Consider the following 25,110-nt stretch of genomic DNA (forward strand, 5'->3'; position numbering starts at 1 on the left):
TGATGAAAAAAAAAATACAATTCCAGATGGTGATGAAAAAAAAACTATGACAGATAATTGAGTTGGATAAATTTCCCATGGAAGGTTATCATGTTAGCTTCCTCACAAAAAAATATTACATCTTTGCGTGCAGCCTTCCGGCAGTTAACCGGAACATTCACCATGGCGGACGAAAACATGCGTGTAGCCATGTTGTTAAGCTCTTTCTTCGTTTTTTTTTATTAATTCCTCCTCCGTTTTCGTGACAAAATTGTTGGAATAGATCTTGCGCTTCAAGTTTGCCCAGAAATTCTCGATGGGAAGCAGGTGGGGACATTGGGCGGATTCGCCGATTTCGGTACCACATCGATATTCAGCCGCTCCATCTCCTCCAACGATCGCTTCGAGTAGTTGGCCGACGTAAAATCTGGCCAGAACACTGTGTCTTCGCGCTTATGGTATTTCTTGATGAACGACGCAACTTTTGTCAGGCACTTTGTACTATAAATTTTTCCGTTCACGGCCAGCCCGGAGCTAAAAAAGGGCAACTTTGACATCCCTTTTTCGCCGATTGTTAGCCACAGCCGCACCTTCTTGGAGAACTTGGTCTGTTAAATCAACTTTACCTCGGTGCTCACTTCCTTCGTGGGGGAGGTAAAATACGAAGAACCTTGCTAGTCGTTGCCATCCAGGGTGAGATAGGTCTAGTCGTCCAATACCACTGCCACGTCGCGATTTGCCGGGAAAATCGACTTGACCATCTTTTTTAACCGCTGTCGCTGCGTCATTGCCTGCCGCTCCGAGACCAGTGGACGGGACTGCCGCTTCCTGCATGTATGTCCATGTTCTCCAGATACTTTTTCACTGTTTTAGAGCAAGCACCAACCTCTCGGCCAAGTGCACGCAGCGATTTAGCCACCTTTCCCTCGGTCTTCCTCTCCAGCATCCTTTGAAGCTTCTTGTCGCTCAGGGTAGTTGGCCGCCCGGAACCGGGCTTTCTTTCGATGCTCTGATCGTTGTCCAATAGTGTAAAGATGTTGTAGATGCGCTTGGAAGCGAAAACACACAAACACTACGACACGGCCCGCTTTACACTGTATATTGAAATTTGTGAGAGTGTGAATCAAATTCGGTAGTTTTTTATGTTCTCTTTCAGATGACAGTTCTCACAGGTGACCAAAAATTCTTACAGCTAACAAAAAATAAATCGTAAACATCGCACTAATACAAACGCACCTGGAGAACTCTATGCATGTCCATCACATTGTAAGAGTTGGCAAGCCAAAGAAAATGCTTTTTTTCATAATTTCGTATCATTGCTTTTTATGAGATGGTGCAAAAAGTTAGGATATCTTTTCAAAGTACTCCAGTACTAAGTTGTTGAATTCATCTGTTCTCAGGAAACTAAAAACTATAAATACCTTTTTAGTTACCATTATTTCTCAGAAACTCAGTGACACCCGGGGCGAACCTTTACACCACCCCCAACAATGTTAAATCTTGTCGAATAGCAGCACTCAACAAATACCTAGCGGCAAAAGCAACTCCTGGGGTAGGGTAGGTGAGGTCTCCTTCTTTTGGGTCTCCTCCAGTAGCCTATCGCACTGACTTGTGCTCACCCTTAAATATCGATAATTATCGTTAGCGTCAAAAAATTAGCGATAATATCGATGACCAGCATTTATCGATATTATCGATAAGTATCGATAAGTTTCCCATCACTAAAGCAGTATGGTAACAGCCTCAGCGATAGGTGCAGCCGGTACTTTCCTAAGGCCGATGTAATAAAGAAGTAAATGGAAGCGGCACGGCGAAACAGTTCCGGTGTTCTTAGACGCGCGTCATTTTTCGTACGATAGCGGCGGTATTAGCGGTAGATGCATTTGTCAACACTTACTCCAGTAAAGCCGTGTCTAATTTTCAATGTGAAAACACCTTTCTATTGTGTTGGCCGTGCGCATCAGGCTTCTGCCAGGCTAAACGCGATGAGCGGCGCGAACCGATACGCCGGCCGTAGGTTAATTTACAGCCGTAAGTAGAGCTGTGTAAACGTATTCTACTTCAACCTTGCGGTCGTGGCTTTGCACACAACCCTCCTGTGATTTTTTCGTATCGCTATTTATTTCTCAAAGGAAATCAACAACCATCGACAACTTTTCATAATCTTCACGCTCTTCGTAGAGCGTCTTAACTGGTGTAAATAAATTACCCTTTAGCTTTTTCTTGAAAATTTGAACCATATTTTAGAAGAAACTGCAATGCTCACTTAACTCCTTTTCTCGCTTCCGAAGTTTCCGTCCTCACTTCTTGTAAAATATATACTAAATTGTACGTTGAACCTAGATTTGCGAAGAGTAAGAAACATTTACAGCTTTCGGGAGCCAAGCATTGTAGTAAAATCTGATCCCACAGTGTGCAAATGTAAAACAATTAGCGATGCAGATATTTTGAAAAGCTTTACCAAAGATTTATAGACCTATTTACGTACGATTGTGTTAGTGCCACCCGTTGAGAAAAACACAAATAAATCACTGTTTTGTTTGCAATGCTATGTTTTGAACAACTGGAGAATTTTTCAGTTGACAACTTACTTTATGTTTTTTTGTGACCAGGAATCTAAAGTAGCTGGTGAACGTAATCGGCAAAATAAGTTAAAAGTGTTAAAGCAACTCTACATGGCTATACAGGTTTATTAGTGTGCGCAGGTGAGAAGTCACTTATCGCTATGAATGATACAATATGCTCATGTAAGATATAAATATTGCTTTCTAATTTAAGACTAAGTGCAAACAGAGTATCCATGTTATCCCACTTCTCGTTATCGCAGCAAGATTTAAGAAGTCTTAATTTTGGATTTTTTTATACAGTCTACGCCTTCGAAAAGAATAATGTTCTCGCCTACACTCTAAAAATTCAAAATTCTCAAAGATCGTGGAGAACCTTCATTTTCGAGCGGGGGCCTAGTGTGGTTGGTAACGTCTCCGCCAACCACGCTCGACGCCTGGGTTCGAATCCCACCGCCGACATAGGTGTCGAAGGTTGTGAGGTGGCGTGATCCACTCACAACCAACCCAACTGGTCTAGATTCAATCCTAGCCGACACCGGGAGATTTTCTGAGGCGAAAAATCTCTGGGATCACGCCTTCCATCGCATGAGGAAGTAAAGCCGTTGGCACCGGTCCGTTAATAAACGGGTTGTGAGTTAGGGTCCTGGGTGTGGAGTCGCCTCCCTGGGCGTCGGTGATTGGCCACAACAGTGGCGGAACTAGACCGACGGAAAATAAGCGAGAATAAAAAAAAAAAAAAAACCTTCATTTTCAGATAATGCATTCGAGATAGAATTGAATTGACAACTTTCATCAATAGCTATATTTTTTCCTGTATAATTCTGAACTATATTTCGAGAGCAGGTTTGTAGAAGTTTGCTTCAATTCGCAAAAAAAACTTGATGCTGATTCATAAATCTAGGTCCAGCGATTTCTGAAAATAAAGCGAATAAGTAGAACCGCTTTAAAGTAACATACATGTTTGCTGTTCTAGTGTGAAATCAGCATCATTGCTATATATAACTGTTTCCCCACGTTAGATTATTTCAAAAAAAAATTTAATTGCTTCTAGCCAGCATTTAAAAATTGGTTTGTGATCGAAAAAATAAGACTCATGTACTCCAGTGATAACATTTATATTTTTTACGAAAACCACGTAAACGTGGTTTCCGTGGCTCTGTGGTTAGCGATGTCGGTCGGCTAGCTCTCCCACACGGTTGTGATATCGGGTTCGATTCCCGATCGAGTCGAGGATCTTTTCGAGCTGGAAATTTTCTCGACTCAGCACTGGGGCACGGTGTATCGTTGTACTTATCCTACACATACAAAATGTGCCAAAAACAATATCGATAACGAATTCTCTCAACTAAAATCTAGTTGATCTAGACCGCTATTAGCCCGCAGGATAAGCGTGCGATATTGTTTACGTCAAGCTTTATTTCAATGATCGTCTTTAGTTAACTCTCTGAAAACTATCTTTTAAATTCATTTCATTCATTATTGAAATTGGACTTACGACGGTATACGATTGGTAATTGACTGGCCTAATATGTATAAAGTAATAGTTAGTATAACAAAGGTTTCTGCACCACTAGGTGGATTAATTCAGGTTTTTTTACTCACTATCCGAAAAAAAAACTCTTTTTTTATCGCAATCGTTAGAATAATAAATTTACAATTTTCTGCATTTGAGTGAATGTTTAGATGGTTTCCAACCGATTGCTGCAAAAACGAAAGAAATCCGTTGAAAACTAACCGACTTGTAAAGCATTTGAAATTGGACATATTTTTCCCCTATTCCGTTTTTAGATTATCATTTTACGCCCCTTAATAGCGAAACGTTTTGAGAGACGTAGAGCTACGCCAAAATGAAAAAGCTCTCTACTTAGGCGAATACATTTCTCTAACCATAAATCGACTATGAATGCTTTGTTTTTCTTTGGCAATTATCATAATTTTTGACTTGGTCGCAACCATAAATTATAAGTCAGAAAAATTCAGACCACGTTTGGTTTGCTCGATAATCCCCGCATACAAAAAATCCCCCCTACGTGGGTTTTTCGGTCTTTTAACAAACTTCTGTGTCCTACTCTCAATGACCACGTGTGTGGAGCAATTTGTATTTATATTTGTATTTTTTTGTACATTCCATCCGACATGTTGTCTTAATGAACTTAAATATAATTCAAATACAGTTATCTAAACATGTATTGCAATAGTCTAGTTTTAAATTCGTTGAATATCATTTCAAAATCGAACAGGTTTGATAAATTGTTGAAGAGGTTCATCATCGATCGAATCGGTTCGATTGGGTCCTATCCCTCTCACACTACTGACCTTCTTCGGACCATCTCTATTTCAGAACTATTAATTGGTCAACTTAACCCACTTAAACGGCCTACTAACGCATCGACGAGTTGGGTCAAATTCATACGAGGAAGGTGGACGAAGTGTTCTATTGTGTTCTCACCAGATGGTAACTATGGAGCTGACGGGCATAACGCCGTTGGTGGTAGCGGGCTATTAGAACGACTGTACGAGGAGCCAGATCTTGTTGGAGGCTTTAGTAAGCTCAATCTAGATCTGGCCAGCATTGAGTCTATGTGTATATACTGCAGAAACCGTGCAAAGTCGATCACACACGTGACGATCTACAGCCCAGGACTGATCATGAAGGGCAGACGATGGCTACATCAATTTTGACCACAAGTCGGTCTGCTATATTAGGATGTTGGCTCCGTCTGAGTGCTGATCAATAATTTGCTAGAAACTCGCGAGCTTGAAGGTTATCGGTATACTGGTGGACTGACGTGACAGCGGACCTTCGCAGTTCGTGAATAGAGAACCTTGCAGCATTCAGAACTGCAAAAAACGGCACAAAAAAGTGTGATAAAGGTGAACAAAAGCTTGCTTCGAGATGCTATCTATAAGTGACAAGTACCTGGAGTATCTGTCTGCTAGACACGACGAACAAGGTGCTTGAGAGGATTATCCTCAACAAATTGGTAAGGTTCACGGAGTGGGAAAACGGTTTGGTAAGTAACCAATTTTGCTTTTGGAAGGGCAGATCCACGTTAGATGCTATTCTTCGTCACCAAAACGGCGCAGGTAGCTCTCCAGCACAAGAGAAGGGCCACTTGCTATTGCGCAATCGTCGAAACAAAACGTTAAGATCGGTTTCGTCCTGGGCTCAGATTTCTCCATCACTACAATCATTCGCGGCTGGAAGACATCGTACTTTGATGACGATTTATTTGCGGAAGCAGTTGGAAGAGATCACACTGTCGCGGGCGTGTTACGCACCCATGCCTAGGTCATATTAGCCTAGGAATGGAAGGCCACCGGCATACTGGTGGACCAACGCGATAACTGACTTCCGCAGTGCGTGCTTTTTTGCGAGACGGAGGATTCAACGCGCGCCTAGCGATATGCAAAGGGCAGAGTACCATGCAGCATTCAGATCCGCTAAGGTAACACTTGAGTGCGCAGTAAAGGCCAGTAAACGAGCCTGTTTTGATAGACAATGCGCCAGTGCCAACACAAACCTGTAGTGTGACGCCTATAGGATTGTAATTAACAAGACCAGAGACGCGTTAGCCCCGGCAGAGCAGCCACAAGCGATGTTGGGCTTCGACTTTTGAGTTACCACAAGCAGTGAGTGATGGCAGTCGCACAGAGGCAGGGGAGACGGTATGGGTTTCCGGTACAGACGGTCAAAAAGGTAGCGCAGTGTTGTTCAGGATGGACATGCAGAAATGTTAAAATAAATGGCCTTTCTCGGACAAGTGGAAGCGACAGAGACCGGTATCAGGGCCGGCGTTTCATGTGGGTAGTATGGGTAGTAGTACCCACTCGGAAAATATCCATGTGGGTACTTACCCACACGGAACTATCGGACAAAACCAAAAAAAAAGTATTGTTGCGAGCGACAGATTTTTCGATGGCTATCGTTGAGCGAGAGTTTATAAATCTACAGACTTATTTACAGTTGTAACGTTACTCAGAGAAAAGGATTATTTTTTTAATTGTTTCATTTCGATAGAGTTCTGAATTTTATTTACGATAGAGTTCCAAAGTTTTGTTTTCTCGTTAAAATTTCCATGCCAAATTTGAGCTCAATCGGACTTTGGGAAGTAAAGCCTCAAAGCGGTCAAAGTTACAGTTTTTTGATCGATGAAAGAAATGTTCGAGCTAAGAGTGTCTCTTGTGTGTTCTGGTGTAGTTCGAGTCTCCCAACGCAACAGTTTCCATGTCCCTGAAATTCAATTCTTGTTTTTAAAACAAATGTTGATGAAACAACATCAGTTCTCGACGTTTCAAGCATTTCTAAGAGATTTGCTATAAAAAAATCGATTTTTGAAACTTCAAGAACTACTCTTGTGCATTTTTAGGCTGGTCAAAAATGTAAGATTTTCACGACTGTAAGCGAAACCCTCTCAGAAGTTCGATTAAGCTCAAATTTTGAATGGAAACTTTTTTCGAGAAGACAAAATTGTTGAGGCCTAACGTTAGCATTGAAAAAAAAAATGCTCAAAAAAGGCCGATTTTTCATGAGTTTACCTTTACACGCACTGACGAAACTACCCATGCAGCATCAATCATAGTAGCATGAGTCAGCAGAAAAAAATTGACTCAAACTCTATCCATAATGGCGAAAACAGGGAAGCTACTCCGTTCAGAAGTGTGCGCGATCAAAGAACGTTACCCCGTCTCGTCGAAAACAGACATCGTACGGAAAAGGGACGCTGGTTACGCTTGTTCCGGCATCGAAAAAAAGACCGGTTCCGGACGGCCGACAACCCTGAGCGACAAGAAGCTCCAAAGAATGCTGAAGAGGAAAACCGAGGGGGAAGTAGCTACATCGCTGAGTACGCTTGATCGGGAGGTCTGTTCAATCGGCCAAACAGTGGAAAAGTACTTGGCGAACAGGAACATCAGAAAGCGGAAGTCCCGTCCATTGGCTTCGGAGACGAATCGCCACGTGAAGATGGTGGTCCAAGCCGAGACCTATCTCACCCTGGATGAGAACGACTGGCAGGGTACTCCATATTTTGATTTACCCACGAAGGAAGTGACCTATGGGGTGAAATTCATTTCATACACCAAGTTCCCAAAGAAGGTGCTGCTGTGGCTGACAATCAGCGAGAAGCTCTGTACCGGCCGTGAACGGGGAAATTTATAGTATGAAGTGCCTGCCGGAAGTTGCGTCGTTTATTAAGAAATACCGTAGGGTCGAAGACGCGGTGCTCTGGCCGGATCTGGTGTCGGACCACTACTCGAAGCAATCGTTGGAAGAGATGGAGCGGCTGAAAATCAATGCAGTACCAAGGTCGGCCAACCCACCCAACGTTCCCCAGCTGCATCCCATCCAGAGTTTCTGGACAAACCAGAAGCGTGAGACTCACCTCAACAATCTTGACGCGAAAATTGAGGAGGAATTGATAAATAGAACGAAGAAAGAACTCAAAAACATGCCTACACGCATGTCCACCATGACGAATGTTCCGGTAAACACTCGGAAAGCCACTCGCAAGGACGTGGAACTACTTTTGCAAAAGAGCCTACATAATTGCCTTCCATAAGAAACATGAATTCTGAACGAAATTCGAAAATCTATTTTCTCTTAAATATTCCATTGGCACCCTATTGTTGATGCACTGTCAACTTTTCGTAAAATTTTGTTCAGGTATCAGAAGGTCACCCCCCCCCCCTCGGCTACGCCTTTGTCACCCATGGACCTTCCTTATTCCTTATTACCCACTCGGGAAAATAATGTGACGCTGACCAATCTGTCTGCTAGATATAGCGGGCAAGGTGCCCGAGAAGGTAATCCTTAATAGACGTGTGAGATTCACTGAATGCGAAACCGGTCTGTCGAGCAACCAATTCAGCTTCCGTAAAGGTAGGTCTACCGTGGATGCTTTTTTCATGGTCGATGGCAAGATCACGTTTGGGAGCCACATCGACTATACCTGTAGGAGAGCTTCTGCGGCTATAGCGGCAATATCACGTATGATGTTATATAGTTTGGCAGTATGTAAGCTTAAGCCTTTTGCTAGCAACGTCTATACTCATGTATGGTGGGCCAATGTGGTTGAAAACTTGGGTACTTCCTGTTACCGCTGTAGGCTCATGTGCCTGAGGGTTAAGTGTCATACTAGGTAATATGCGTCCTGGCTAGAGGATGTGCGACGACTAGATTATCTAGCGGGCAGTCAATACGGCTGCTTTCCAGATCGTTCTTAAGTTGGAAGGTAACAATCGACGGGCCAATAATTGGAACTCCAGTGAAAGCTAACTGCCCGTTTCCAGGTTGTTAACTAAGAACGAAGCACAATCATCTCTTCCTTCTAACGGTAGTTCCAGAAAAAAATATAGCTGGAGACTGATGGGTTTTAATGGGCTGGGTCTAGAGACCACCTTGGAAAAAAGAGTACCGCAGGGTTTGGTCCTGGGCCCAGATTTTTTTTTTCTTCATAAATTGGGCCAAGAATTGTGGATTATTATTTATAACGACATGTTGAAAATAAAGCACCCTGTAGGGGTTGTGATCGTTGGCTTTGCGGGCCAAATCTACGGCAAGTCGATCGAACAGGTTGAGTTGACGACCGCGCATTCTATACACACTACAGAAACTACAGAATTACAGAAAGCTTGAAACGGTGTACCTTAATACGGAGGTCACGGTTGTGAATAACCGTAAATCAGAGCAACAGGTGGTGATCAGAAACAGAGACAACACCATTGCCTCGAAGCGATCTCTAAAGCATTTAAGGGGTTATGTACCTTTTTGGTCGAGAAAAATGAGGGAAGTTTGAATCTATTTTTAAGTGCATAGCACCGTTTTCATTGCATCAAAGGGGTATTTTTCTGAAAGTACAGTTTATCAACAACAACAAAAATACGTTTGATTTTGAGATATACCAATTATTACTGGAGAATGTCACCTTGGGAAAAAGAATCTTTTTGCTACTCACACCTTGGAAAAAAGTACAAATTTCAATGGTTTTGTATAAATATAAACTTCAAAAACTTCAAAAGAATATTTGAACGTCAGCCTTATCGTAAACAAGAAGAATAATTTCCTTTAAAATAGGTTTAGTCATCTTCGAGTAACGGGAGTAATTTGAGGAGGTTGTTATTTTCCGAGTTACTCATTCAAATCGATACTCATTGAAATACGGATCGTTGTTCAAGAAAGAACTAAAGGATTCAGAGCACAACCTCAGACCATTCAATCCAATCGCTCCCACCTTTTACCTCTTCCAGCAAAGTTGATCCCCTTCGCTGTCAGAAAGCGAAAAGTTAATTTAGAAGAAATGGTTTGCAGCGATGCTAAATCCCTCGACATTGACACTGATGCAGCGAGCAAACAGCTAAAGGACCACAAACACCAAAAGCCACAATAAATTTATTCCGGTGAAATTTCCAAATTAAAAGCGAACTCCAAACATGAACGATTCGTTTTGCCGTTGCCATTTGCCGGGCTCAAAAAGCCACAGAGAAGATTAAATGTTCTTCTGGAAAATAAACATTACCCCATCCTGGCTGGCTGCCGAGAGATTTTGCGTGCGCCGAGAAAGCGTTCTGTTTTCACCCTCCCCCCTTCACAAGGGCCTACAGGAGGAGCAGATCGCAGAACACATTTTAGGTAAATTGTTTTAACCTCTGTAAAACGTAGTACGTCGTCTCGCAGCCTGGAAATAATGGAACCATGAAAAATAACGCGAGGCTAAATTATATAAATAAAAAGTTGGTAGGTACTTTGCTATATTCATACTTTTAGGAAGTATGGGAAGAAGTGCTGTGATAATTGATAGAAAAGTTGCTCACTTTTAACATTTCAAAAGTCATGTATATTGAAAAGTTTTTTGTAAATCAAAATTGGCCTGAGTGGCATATTAATCAAATGGATATGGAACTTGAATCCATAAGAAAACTTTTCGTATGAAAGCACGTACAGAAATCGAGGCCGACCGCCGATTGACACAAACAAAAAATGCTAATAGAGTCATCGACGAGAGAAAAAAGTTGGCGTTTTTTTGCAATTTTTATGATTATGGAACTGCCATCTTCGGTCGGAAAGTTTTTTTTTTTGTCGTCAGTATTACCGATGTTGAAATTGCATTCAGCTTACCATAAGAATGCCACTTACCTCGGCTGACTTCAAGCGTACAGAAGCAGGAAGAGCAGGAAGTACTGGAATATTCTTTGTGACAGCTTCGGAAAGAAGGCCGCAGTTTAGCTCGATGCACTTTTCTTGTAGGAAACAGTTTCAGTGCTTTCCACCCGTCTGCCCGAATCGCAGGGACGTTACCCGAAATTGCCATCCTAAAGTGATGCTGCTGCCGGCTGCCAAGTATGAAAATTTGTTTTTCATACACGAGCACCCTTCCGTCGGTCGTACTGCTGCGGGGACCCGCACCTGACAAGTTGGGAAGTTTCGGTTGACAACCGGCAGCAAGAGCGTCCGACCACGAACTCCGGACGGAAAATGTTAATTTTATTTACGATCTTGATTTTTATACCGCGGACCGCACGTGGGCTTATGACATCCCGGCAGGAGTGACACTTTTTTTCCTCCTGCTTGGTAGCATATGGCGAATGGTATCGGCGGAATGGAATTGAGTAAAAAGTTTTTTCCTATCTTGAGGAATACTAATGCTGCTGAGAAAGTAACGACGAGCGCTTGCTCGGTCGAAGGATAAAGAATAAAAGTTTGAAAATCATCACTCCCTTCGGAATAAATCTTAAAAGCTTTCGGTAGTTTAAAGTTTCAAAATTGAACCGGGAGTTTTTTATCGGTCCTAATGTGACTGCCACTGGATGTCATTTTTTTTCTTTGCTACTTTGGAAATGTGGTGACTCTTAGGGATGATTGAGCAGTTTCCTAAGAGTGGTTTAGAGTTTAGACAGTTTACTCGAAAGTTTTTCACTATTTCAACGCTGCAATTCTGATTAATCGTTCTTTAGTCCAAATCTGTGCCGGTTTTGATCTTCCAGTTCCGGTATCAAATTCAATTTTGCTATCGTAAACCATTGTTCCACCCACAAAGTCCCAACTCATCATTCGGAATGGCATTAATGGGAGTTTTTGATTACCCTTAGTAAATCACAAATCCTACAAAATGGCAAAACTTTTGCCATGTCAGTTTACTGATCCCATCAATCAAAAGCCGTTCTCCGTTTGAGTTTCTGAAAGGACGAAACCGGAGCGGAAACATCAGCTTGACTCAAACAAAAAGCTGCCGAGTGCTTCCAGAAAAGACAAACATCATTTTCACCTATTGCTACTACCTTTCCGGTGCGGTTGGCACTCCCACATACATACACACTTACAGACGGCTGAACAGTCCCTTGAAGCAGCACACACTGTCCGATAGGGTACTTTTCGCTAGCAACTGAGTTTAGCCTTGGAGTGTTTTACCGTGTCAATTCGCTTGATTTTGTAGAAAAAAAACCTAAATTAATCCACCTAGCGGTCAGACTCAGCCTTTCTCATTCAAACTTATTATTTGTAAAAATAGATCTACATGAATGCTTAAATACAAAAAGGGGTATTCACTCTTTGGGTTCTAAAAGATTGATGTTGTAATTAAAGTATAAAATATGAAATTTGACGTAATGTTAGTGCTTCAGAAATAGCGAAATATAAGAAATGACTCTTAATTTCGAACAATTTAATCACGAGCGATACCGGGAACGTTCAAATAGTACGATACCACATTCAAATCATGTTGAGGCCATATATATTGATCAAAGCAGCTATAGTGTTGAAAAGTCTTTGAATTTCATTTCTCTACAAAACTTTTGAACAGTATATCAAATTTCTATGAAGTTTGTTATTTGTAAGTTTGAGAGATGACTCGTTTGTATGACACTAGTTATGTTCAAATAAGTCGTGTAATACCTAAGATAATAGACTTTCGTTGTTTTACAAATTAAAACATAACGAATGCTTAAGTTTGATTACAATCAAATGAAAAGGGAACGTATGGGGGAGCCAAACTTTGAAACCACGTGTTCAATCATAATTCATCAGTTGACCCTTAACGATCCCGTTCATTCGATATCAATATTGTTCAAATCTGTTGTGTAGTTTCTAGGATAATGAAGTTTAGTTATTCTCACATTTCGATACATCACAGACGAAGTTACATTCCGATTACAGCAAAATTCAATAGGGTGTTATGAGGCAGCTAGACCTTTCATTCGATACTAATTCTGTGGAAATCGGGTCAACCATCTCTGAGAAAAGTGAGTGAGCCCAAGTAGTCATCAGAATATGTTTCTCTTCATAGCTGGATTTTAACATTTTTAAACATAACAGGTAAAGTAATAATCCGTTTGCAAAAAAAATCAATAGGATCTTATGGGGCAACAAGACTTTCCATATGACATTGATTTTCTGAAAGTCGGTCCAGCCATCTCTGAGAAACATGCGTGAGATTAACCAGTCTCCAGAACACGTTTCTTTCTGTAACTTCTGAACCATTTGTTCAATCTTCATAAAATTCAAACTTTGAGGGTTTTTAGGTAGCCCGTTCATTTGAAACCAATTTTGTTCAAATCGGTTGTGTAGTTTCTGAGATATTGATGTTTCGTGATTTTTACATTTTGATACATAACCTCTAAACTAGAAATCAGATTACAACAAAATTCAATAGGGTCTTTCAGGGCAACTAGACCTTTCATTTGCAATTGATTTCATTGAAATCGATTCAGCAATCTCTGAGAAAATCGAGTGAGATTGGGAGAGCGTTACACACACACATGCAGAAAATGCTCAGCTCGTCGAACTGAGTCGAGTGATATACGACATTCGGCCCTTTTGAGCATATTTATACCTTTAGTTTTTGCAGTGATTGCTATACCTTTCTAGGAGAAAGGCAAAAAGTGAAATGATAGAAATGACTTTAAATTCCAACTTCAATCCCGAGCAAGGCCGCAAACATTGAAATAGTACAATATTAAATTTAAAAAAATTAAAATTTAAATTAAAATTAAATTTGACTCCAAATTTAAATGATGTTGAGGCCACATATTTTGATCGTAGTAATACTTTTAAACAGTCTGCGGGTTTCGTTTCTTCCTATAACTTTCAAACCACATGTTTAAACATTATGAAATTCATTGTTAAAGGGTTTAAAAGCCCATTTATTTGAATTCAACTATGTTCATAGCTTCTGAGATATAAGAGCGTTTTTCACATTCTGACGCAGCGCCAAAACTAAAAGTTTGATTACAATGAAATTCAATAGCAACCTAGGCGGCAAATAGACCCTTCATTTGACACCAAGATAGAAAAAATCGGTCAGACCATCTCTGAGAAAAGTGAGTGCAAAAGAAAGGTGCACATACACACGTACACACCCACACACAAACATATACACCTATACATGCATATATGCAGAAAATGCTCGATTCGTTGAACTGAGTTGAGTAGTATATGACATTCGGCCATTTCAATCATTTTTCTACCTTTTAATTAGCCAGTGATCGTTAGGAGAATGTCAATATGTTTACCTTCATTATGTGATTTCACATTTTTATGAATAACGGACAAAGTTACAATCCGATTACAATGAATTTCAATAGAAACCTATGGGGCAATTAGACCTTTCATTTGACACTAATTTTGTGAAAATCGGTTCAGCCATCACTGAGAAAAATGAGTGAGTTTAAACAATCTCAGGATAAATTTTCTTTACATAACTTTTGAACCATATGTTTAATAATAACGAAATTCAAAAGTTAAGGGTTCTAGGGACAGCTCAATCATTTGAAACCAGTTTTATTGAAATCGGTTGTGTGGTTTCTGAGATATTGATGTTTCGTGATTTTTACATTTTGATTTATAACCTCTAAACTAAAAATCCGATTACAATGAAATTCAATAGCAACCTATGGCGCAACTAGACCTTTCATTTGCAATTAGTTTCATGAAAATCGGTCCAGCCATCTCTGAGAAACGTGAGTGAGAAAAAAAAGTTGCACATACACACACACACACACACATACACACATACATACTGAAAATGCTCAGTGCACCGAAAGAAGTCGAGTGGTATATGACATTCGGCCATTGGGACCACTTTTATACCTTTGGTTTTTCCAGTGATTGCTATACCTTTCTAGGAGAAAGGCAAAAAACAAAAAAAAATTCTGTAATGATACAAGCGAAGATGCTACTTTTTGAAACGCCACCACTAAAGCCACCTACGATGATGATGATGGTGATGACGACAAGGCTGAAACAGTACCGATTCCCGGGCTTGGTCCGGAAAGCGGAAGAAAAAAGATGAGAAAAGTTTCTCGTTTCAAAGTTGAGCTTTTGTTGTTCTTTTTCTTTCTAACCGACACTTGTTTCAGCTCGATGGAAGTGCTCCTTGAGAAGGCTAATCAGTTGTTGGTTTTCCCAGCTATGCGGTGAAGGATGTTTGTAGTAGCTTTTTCGTAAGCGTTGATTCAATTAAACATTTCCAGAAAAAAAATAAAAGGCTGAAAATCGTGGGTTAATTGTCAGCTGGTGGCGAATAAACAGAAAGTTGAATTTCGAATTGGAACGCTAACTCAAGTATTGTCTTACGTTATAATTCGGTGCATTTAATTTTTGTCATTACTCTACTGCTATTCCCCCCAAATCGGTTTATTCATTGTTCACTCTCAATAGACCAATATGATTTTTTTGAGCAGCATTATCATAAACGGTGTTGCATGCTCACATTTAAACGAAACAGCGATTTGTTATGTAAGCACCTAATAAGTAGTTTAAATTGCTATTTCCGTAAACAGACACAATTCGAATGATCCATGACACAATCACAAACACTTCGACAGCTCAGCAAAAAGTGTGCACCAGCATCCGACCTAAAGATTAATCATTATCAAAAATTCCTTGGCAAATAATGACGACACAGGCACAGGAGTTTACGTTCGAGCCTTATCAGTTCCGAACGGAGTGTCGACGTTTGCAGTTCAGCATCGTTTACGAGATTTGACAATATGAGCAAGCTGCTACTGTTGATGCTGGTTGCCTTGAGCGGTATGTAAATTTACTGGAAGGAACGGTTCGAACGGTGCATAAATTTGAAACTTGCCCAACTTTTAGTGATCTACGCGAAAAACTGCACCAACAAATCGCCTTTTTCGTACCATGAGCTCAAACACTCGAACCATTCGAAGCGAGTCAACGCGACGCTGGAGGCGGTATTCAATCGAAAAGGATTCAATTTTACGTTAATGGAAGGCTACTCGTGCCGCAACGCTACGGGTAACGTTTACTGGTATCACGTGTTGCTGGATAAAGACTCCACCCGATCGGAGGTGTCATATCTTGAAACGCTCAACGGGTCCAAACGAGGCAGGGTTGATTATCTGGTTTATGAAGCTAACAAAGCTCACTACGTGTACCGTTGGAAGATTGCTACAATAAAGTGAAGCGTGTGAAGATTGAGCATCGAGTCGAAATTCGTTTGTTCAGATTCATTCTAAAACAGCTGTTAAGGAGAAACAAAAAAAAAAATCAAAAAAGATTATCCCTACACGTTTGTTACACAAGCCGTATGAATACTAGTAAATTTTTTTTCATCTCCAAACCAACAGTCTATATTTGCTATATTATCCTATCCAATCAGCTCGCCAATCCCCGTAGGCCAAAATTGTTTGCAAAAGGATACAAGTGCGATATGCTTACCAAGTGTATTCTATCCATCTATCGTGCCGGAGTCGAGATGCTGCAGAGCAGTGTTGTCCGCATTCTTGTTGAATTTTCCAAATCGGTCACACTTCGATGCGAACTCGCCGGGCAACACGGTTGCTTCGCGATTCTTGTGGGCCATACTAAAACTGAGACGGACTCGGTTCCTGACACGGTAAACAATAGTGATGCTAAGGCACAACCACATCACAGACACATACACACGAACATAGGCATGTGGTACATTGGTGGTGGTCTTTCACTGATGCAGTGTGATGTCGTTGGTTGAGGATTTGTCCCCCTAGGGAAGTGGTTGCAGCTCAGCAAGATCGATGGTGCCAACAATTGCAGGAAAATTGTCGGAAACGCGAAACTCAAACATCACACAAACGGGGAAAAACTTCTTTTCAGTAACCTGCGAGAGCAAACAAAATTAAACCAACTTTTGTAGCATTTGGTGATGGAATAGTGTTAGAAAAAGTGCTCCGTCACTATCAGGTTTGTTTTTTTACAGAAACACACAAAAAAGCTGCAATAGTTTTGCTGAAAACCGTTTCTTTTGCACGTTACTGTATAAAGTTATGCTACATGTTTTTTGGTGATATAGGTGATACATATTACCAACTTTAATTTACCTACTAACCCGGACGAACACATACGATTCGCATAGATTCCCTAGGATTCCTCGCATTGGAATCGTGAGCGTCCGTGAAATGGAATTCTGGAAAAAGAATCCTTAGGAATTCCCTGTCTATGAGACTTGGATTCTTGATTAAGAATCGTGTAGTTAGAATCTATTTCTGCAGGATTACACATTGGAATCCGAAGACTTCTCATAACACGATTCTCATTCAAGAATCCTAGTCCCATATACAGGGAATTCCTGAGGATTTTTTTTCTAGGATACCTTAAAGAGGACGCCCACGATTCCGATATGAGGAATCCTAGAGAATCTATGCGAATCGTATGTGTTCGGCCGTGTATGTATGAATTGACTCTACCCGGGACATCATCCGGACGAACACACAGGTTTCGCATAGATTCCCCAGGATTCCTCACATTGGAATCGTGAGCGTCCGTGAGAAGGAATCCTGAAAAAAGAATCCCCATGTCCTGTCTATGGGACTAGGATTCTTGAATGAGTATCGTGTTCTGGTAATTCTTCGGATATAAAATCTTTCACTTTGACTATTATGTGCTCGACGGGGTACCAGGGTACCCACAAATTAAAATTCTTTCATCTTTTGCCATTTTCATCCGATTTCGATAGTTACAACGCCAAAAGATTAGGTAAATGATTTACTTTCAAATGAGCGTTAGCGGTGCGTTGAAAGAATTTTCTTTCTCCCAGGAATTCGGTTTTCTGAGGAAATGTTCCAAAACTGAGGAATTTTATGAGTATTTTTGAAAATAATCTGACAATAATTGGTTCAATTTTTTTAAAACTATCTTCACAGGCCATTTCTATGATTTGGGTGTTTTGGTGGTATGCCCTCGAAATGGTCCTTCCGGGACAGATTCCAATTGGGCTTTTGGTGAAAACAATTAAATAAAACGAGATCAAATACCACATAATATACGTATTTTCGGAACCGGGATGACGTCCAAAGACCGAAAAACGATCCCTGACGGCAACTTGAATTCCAAGATGACGACTTCCGGTTTGCATAAACAACCTAAAATGGCCGAATACCACGCAATTTGGGAATTTTCGGCATCGGGCTGATGATAAATTTGGAATCATTTTTTTGTAACCTCTTTGTGTTTTTAAAAATGTTTCTCAGATATGTTTAAAACCCTTCAAGAATTTCGAATAAAATAAGATATAATCGTTTTATTCTTGTTAATAGTGGTACTATTAAGTTTTTTGGGTATAACTTGAAATTATTTTTATAACCTTTGTTTTAACTTTTTGAGGCACTTCCAACTAAGCTGTGAGCTAAAATTAAAAATAGTTTTATTTTTAGCCTGATCCATCTATGGCGTTACTTTTATAGTTAAATTTGAAAATACTTTTCTGCTCTGTCTTTTTCACCAATTGCGCTGAATTTTAATCATTCTCGTTTTGGCTTTTTGTTCTAGTTCTAGCGATCTTCGAGCACGCAGAAAAAAGCATGCAGGTATATTGTTCGCATAAAGTAGATAAAGTTCATCATTGAGGTTTAGAAAGCTCTTGTAATTTATTTCAAAACATTAGTTTAAGAAGATTTCTTCGTTACGGGTGTTTTGAATATTTGACATTTAATGTTAAACCAAGCACAAACTAGCCATGTATTTTCTACTAATTGGTATAGAGCGGAAGATTGCGGGCTCGAATCTCACAAACCACTAGCATATTATATAGAAGATTCAACTAGAGACATTGTTGATGTAACCCTAGTGTACGGTTACATTAACAATGTCGTCGCAGGTTCCTCCTTTTTTCTTTTCTAGTCCGGTATTAGGGGCCATCCACATACCACGTGGACAGATTTTTAACGATTGTTTTTTGTATTCTTAGGGTTAACCAAAGAAAACTTTGTTATTACATTTAAATTGAAAAAATAAAGCAAAATATCTGTTTTTTTTTGGGACCCTAGGTCAGTTACGTCAAATTGCTCTAAATCGGTAAATTTAATAGCTACAAGCTTTGCCGAAGAATGTATACAATTATTTCTGCAAATAAAAAATGTTTATTTATAGTTTATTTTGTTTCGTTGATTTTAGGGCCACCCTAATTTTCATTTGCACATAAATAAAGGACTTAATATAAGTAACAACTCCTTAGAAGAAACTATTACTTTAAAACCACAAAATCACATCGAAAAGCTCATGTCCGCCTAAATTGCGTTACTGTACCACTGTGCAATGAGTTTAGTTACCTTTTCCACTACAAGAGGGGGTGTTCCCTATGCGTCTTCTCGAAATTATATGGGAAATTCGCCGGTGAACTATACCTTACCTTACCAAACAGTCCCAAGCCCGGGTGTGGCCTTTGCTGTACGTAAGAGTCGTCTCCATTCCACTCGGTCCATGGCTGCAGTTCGCCAGCATTGCAGTCTGCGTAGGGTCCGCAGGTCGTCTTACACCTGATCGATCCACCTTGCCCGCTGTGCACCTCTCCGTCTCGTCCCTGACGGATTGGTTTCTAGAACCATCTTTACCGGGCTGTCGTCTGACATCCTTACAATATGCCCAGCCCACCGCAGCCTGCCTATCTTAGCGGTTTGGACGATAGATGGCTCCCCAAGCAGCTCCTGCAGGTCGTGGTTCATTCGCCTTCTCCACACTCCGTTTTCCATATGCAGTCCACCGAAAATGGTACGCAAGACCTTCCGCTCGAAGACCGCAAGGGCGCGTTGGTCCTCCACAAGAATAGTCCATGTCTCATGCCCGTAGAGGACTACCGGTCTGATCAGCGTCTTGTAGATGGTTTACTTGGTGCGGCGGCGAATTCTACTCGATCGAAGCGTCCTCCGGAGACCAAAGTATGCACGATTTTCTGCCATAATGCGCCGTTGAATTTCTCTGCTGGTATCGTTGTCGGCAGTTACCAGTGAGCCCAGGTACACGAACTCATCGACCACCTCGATTTCATCACCACCAATTTGAGCTCGAGGTGGGAGGTTACTGATACTGTTACTGTCTTCTTTTGAACCCCTTCCTTTCATGTACTTCGTCTTCGATGCATTGATGACCAGTCCAATCCGTTTGGCTTCAGCCTTTAGTCCGATGTACGTATCCGCCATCTTCACAAAGGTCCGAGCCACAATGTCAATATCGTCGGCGAAACCAAACAGTTGAACCGACTTTTGGAATATCGTGCCACTCGTGTTAATCCCCGCTCTTCTAATGACACCTTCCAGGGCAATGTTAAACAGTAGGCACGAGAGACCATCACCTTTCCTCAGACCTCTTCGGGTTTCGAAGGGGCTCGAGAGTGCCCCCGAAACTCGAACTACACACATCACTCGATCCATCGTCGCTTTGACCAACCGCGTCAGTTTGTCCGGAAATCCGTAGTCGTGCATAGTTTGCCATAGCTTGTCCCGATCGATTGTGTCGTACGCCGATTTAAAATCGATGAACAAATGATGTGTGGGCACGTTATATTCGCGGCATTTCTGCATAACCTGCTGAACCGCGAATATCTGATCCGTGGTGGCGCGGGCACCCATTAATCCCACCTGGTAGTGCCCCACGAACTGCTTCGCAAATGGTGATAGTCGACGGCAAAGTATTTGGGAGAGTACCTTGTAGGCGGCGTTCAACAGAGTGATTGCCCGGTAATTGCAGCACTCCAGTTTGTCGCCCTTTTTGTAGATGGGACACACAATACCCTCCATCCACTCCTCCGGTACTCGTTATTTCTCCCAAACCTTGACAATGACCCAGTGCACGGCTCTAGCCAGTGTTTCTCCACCGTATTTCAATAGCTCGCTGGGAAGTTGGCCCACTCCAGCAGCTTTATTGTTTTTCAGCCGACCAATCTTCTCCTCCACCTCCAGAAGATCGGGGGCTGGAATTCTGATGTCTTCTGTTCGTGCACCAAGATCAATTGCCATACCGTTCTCGCGCTCTACTGCATCGCCGTTTAGATGCTCGTCGAAGTGCTGTCTCCACCTTTCGATCACCTCACACTCGTCTGTTAGGAGGTTGCCGTCCAAGCTCCTGCACATATCGGCTTGCGGCACAAAGCCTTTGCGGGAGCTGTTCAGCTTCTCGTAGAACTTCCGAGTGTCGTTAGCTTGGTACAGCTCTTCCATCGCTAGGCGATCTCGGTCCTCTTGCTGGCGCTTTTTCCTTCGGAGGACCGAGTTTTGGCTATTCCGTCCCTGTCGGTATCGTTCCACGTACGCTCTCGTACGGTGTTGCAGCATTCTCACCCATGCTGCATTCTTCTCCTCGACTAACCGTTTGCATTCGCCGTCAAACCAGTCATTTCTATAATTCGGGGCCCTTGCACCTAGTAGCGCTACTGCAGTGTTACCTATGGCGGATCGGATGCTTTTCCAGCCATCTTCAAGGGTAGCTGCGCCAAGCTGCTCTTCCGTAGGTAGCACTGCCTCCAGCTGCTGCGCGTATTCCTGTGCAGCCTCGGCGTCCTGCAGTTGCTCATTATTTGGTCGCGGCGTTCGACTTCGGCGGGTGTTATACACCGTCGATAGTTTTGAGCGCATGCACACAGCTACTAGGTAGTGGTCCGAATCTATATTCGCACTGCGGAAGGTGCGAACGTGGTCGATTTGGTTCTCTGTCTGTTGGTCGGGTGATCTCCAGGTGGATTTGTGGATACCTTTGCGGGGGAAGAAGGTACTTCGGACTACCATACCACGGGAGGCCGCAAAGTTTACGCACCGATGGACGTTATCATTAGACACGGCATGCAGGCTATCTGGTCCGATCACCGGTCTGTACATTGCCTCCCGTCCTACCTTCGCATTCAAGTCCCCAATAACGATCTTCACGTCCCGTCGCGGGCAGCTATCGAAGACCTGCTCCAGCTGCGCGTAGAACGCTTCCTTTTCGTCGTCGGTCTTTCTTCATGTGGGCAGTGCACGTTGATGATGCTGTAGTTGAAGAACCGGCCCTTTATCCTCAACTTGCACATCCTTGCGGTGATCGGCTGCCACCCTATCACGCGTTGGCGCATCTTACCCAGTACTATGAAGCCGGTTCGCAGCTCGCTGGTGGTACCACAACTCTGGTAGAAAGTAGCCGCCCGGTGCCCGCTTTTCCATAACTTCTGTCCTGTCCAACAAAGTTCCTGCAGCGCTACGACTTCGAAGTTGCGTGGATGTAGCTCGTCATAAATTATCCTGTCGCATCCTGGAAAGCAGAGCGATTTGCAGTTCCATGTCCCAAATTTCCAATCGTAGTCCTTATTTCGTTGCCTAGGTGCATGCCGATTGTTCCGATCCGTATTATCTCTTACGTTGTTTGTAACATGTTGTTTTCCGGGGCGGCTCGTTGGGCGTTCCACAACCCCCTGTCTCGCCGGGGAACCATCGTGTCAGCTCTGTTTAGAGTCCCACGCTGCCACCAGGACGTTGATCAGCCGCTCCTAACATGGAGATCAGACGCTGTTTTGAGCCGCACCATCTTGTTGAACAGACGCTCGGGTTGGCGAAGCATTTCCTCCACCGCCTGAATATGGTTAACGCGCCAATGATCGCGTCGCACCTTCTCATTTAGCTATTGTCGGATGACAACATTGCCCAGGCAACACCAACCAGTTGTATCCATGTTTCAACCGGAAGTCTAGTGTAATCATATGACTCGTGGAGGTGTGAGATAGGAACTTGTTTGTCTTGTTTGCTATGTTTGACGCTCCTTCCAGGTTGTCAACTCACCATTTGATGCCCACGGTTGATACCAATGATGTCGATATCGTCCGCAAAACCGAGAAGCATGTGAGACTTCGTAATGATGGTGCCGCTTCATCCGTATGGCACCCTCCAATGCGATGTTGAACAATAAGTTTGACAGCCCGTCTCCTTGCTTCAAACCATCTAACGTCACGAAGGAGTCCAATACCTCACCGGCTCTTCTGACGCATGATGTTGAGCCTTCAAGGGTGGCACGTATCAGACTAACTAGTTTTGTTGGGAAACCATGTTCGAGCATAATTCGCCATAACTCATTGCCCTTTACTGTATCGTACGCTGCCTTGAAGTCAACGAACAGATGGTGCGTCTGCAGGTTAAATTTTCGAAAGTTATCGAGGATCTGACGCAGGGTAAACATCTGGTCCGTAGTGGAGCGTCCCCCTCGAAAACCACATTGATAATCGCCAACAAAGGCCTCCGACAATGGCCTCAGTCTATGGAACAGAATACGGGAGAGAATTTTGTAAACGATGTTGAGAAGGGTTATGCCCCGATAATTACTACAGTCCAAGCGGTGGCCTTTTTTGTAGATTGGACATATGAGAGCCTCCAACCAGTCCGAGGGCAATTCTTCATCGGACCACACTCTCAGCATGATCCGGTGTAAAGCACGATACAGCTGTTCGCTCCCGACTTGAAAAAGTTCGGCTGGAATGCCGTCCTTACCAGCTGCCTTGCAGTTCTTCAGCTCTTTCACTGCTTTCTTAACCTCGTCCATGGATGGTGGGTCCACAGCTTTGCCATCATCCTCAATCACCATCCTGCTTCTTTCGACTACCCTGTTTCCTTCACCATTCAACAGCACACTAAAGTGTTCCTTCCAACGCCTGGCCACTTCCGTTCTATCGATAATCAGATTCCCCTCCCTATCATTGCACATGACAGGGGCTGACACGTTCCGGTTCCTGATTCCATTTATCTTCTTGTAGAAGCTTCTCGCATCGTGCCTAGAGAAGCAACCTTCCGCCTCCGCAAGAATCCGCTCTCAATGCTGTCGTTTCTTCCGGCAATGGAGTCTTTTTTCAGCAGCTCTAGCTTCACGGTATCTTCCTACGATCTGACGAGTCACAGCCGTGGCTAAAATGTGAACTCTGGCGCGGTTCTTTTCATCCGTCGCTCGTTGGCACTCAGCGTCAAAGTACTCATTGGACGTGGCTGTCGCAGATGTACCCAACACTTCTCCCGCTGTGGTGCTGATTGCACTGTGGCTACCTCCAACTTGATCCTCGATCCGCTCATCAACCTTCCGCAGGTACTCTGTAGCCACTTCTCCAGTTGATAGCCGCTGGATGTTCAACTGTATCCTCCTTGTCGCCCTGGATTTTAACACGTTGGACAACCGGGCGCGAATCTTGGATACCACGAGATAATGATCCGGGTCAACGTTTGGTCCTCTAAACGACCTCACGTCTGTAATGTCTGAAAAGTGCCGACCATCTATCAGAACATGGTCGATCTGGGAGCAGGCCTCTCTATTTGGGTACTTCCAGGTGTGCTAACTTATATTCCGACGTGCAAAATAAGTGCTACAGTTTGCCATACCTCTGGCTGCAGCGAAATTGACAAGCCTCAAACCGTTGTCGTTCGTAGTAGAGTGAAGGCTTTCTCTACCAATCACGGGGCGGAAGAAGTTCTCCTGCCCGACCTGTGCATTTGCATCCCCGATGACGATTTTGATGTCGTGTCCTGGGCCCTCATTATACGTTTTTTCCAGGAGCTCATAGAACTCCTCCTTCTCTTCATCGGGTTTATCGTTGGTCGGTGCGTACACATTTATCAGGCTGTAGTTGAAAAATTTGCCCTTAATTCTCAACACGCATATACGGTCACTAATGACACGCTTCATCTGTTTCCCCATGAGCACGAAACCGACTCTCCTTTCTGCTTTCACGCCACCACTGTAGTAGATGTGGTACTTGAATGAAGGGCCCGCAATAGGATCTACTGCCCGGAATTCGCGTTCTCCCGTTCTCGGCCAGCTCACCTCCTGTATGGCAGTAACCTCGACATTCACCTTTTGCAGCTCTCTAGCCAAGATACCTGCACGTGCCGGTTCGAGTAGAGTCGTTACATTCCAAGTACCGAGCTTCCAATAATCGTTGTCCTTTTCGTACGCCTAGGTCCATGCCGATCATTCCGTTCCGCATTTATATCTGGATGGTTCGTAGTTATTTTACCTTCGGTATGCTGCCTTACTAGGGCTGCGATACCTAGTCTCGTGACGGGGCTGCCGTCTTAGATGTAACTGGCGAGGCACCGCGTTTCGTAATTCAGCCGTCCGCTCCGGGTCAGACACTGTTGTACGCCGCCCCTAACATGGGGATACAGCCGCGTACGATCTTCCTTCCCAGTCAGCATACGACCATAGTTTCCATCGGGTGTTGGTTACCCGAACTCCGCTAAGGTTACTGGTATCCCGGTCGGCATTTCGTTGAGGTTGGGATAGAAGTTGCTGGACAGTGGTGAATGACCACAGTTTCGTGGTTTAAGTGTTTGAAATTAGGAGTCATTTTTTCAA

The 25,110-nt window shown here is 42.9% G+C and overlaps 1 protein-coding gene across 1 annotated transcript; it reads left to right on the forward strand.

The window, feature by feature from the left end:
• Positions 1–15,479: 15,479 nt before the first annotated feature.
• Positions 15,480–16,100, forward strand: LOC129730312 (uncharacterized). The gene is made up of 2 exons (XM_055689552.1): positions 15,480–15,570; positions 15,637–16,100. Exons 1-2 carry the CDS (start codon positions 15,531–15,533, stop codon positions 15,963–15,965), a joined length of 369 nt encoding a protein of 122 aa, XP_055545527.1. The 5' UTR covers positions 15,480–15,530; the 3' UTR covers positions 15,966–16,100.
• The last annotated feature ends 9,010 nt before the right edge of the window (positions 16,101–25,110 follow it).

The sequence above is a fragment of the Wyeomyia smithii genome, chromosome 3 (assembly GCF_029784165.1).
Source record: "Wyeomyia smithii strain HCP4-BCI-WySm-NY-G18 chromosome 3, ASM2978416v1, whole genome shotgun sequence".
NCBI lineage: Eukaryota > Metazoa > Arthropoda > Insecta > Diptera > Culicidae > Wyeomyia > Wyeomyia smithii.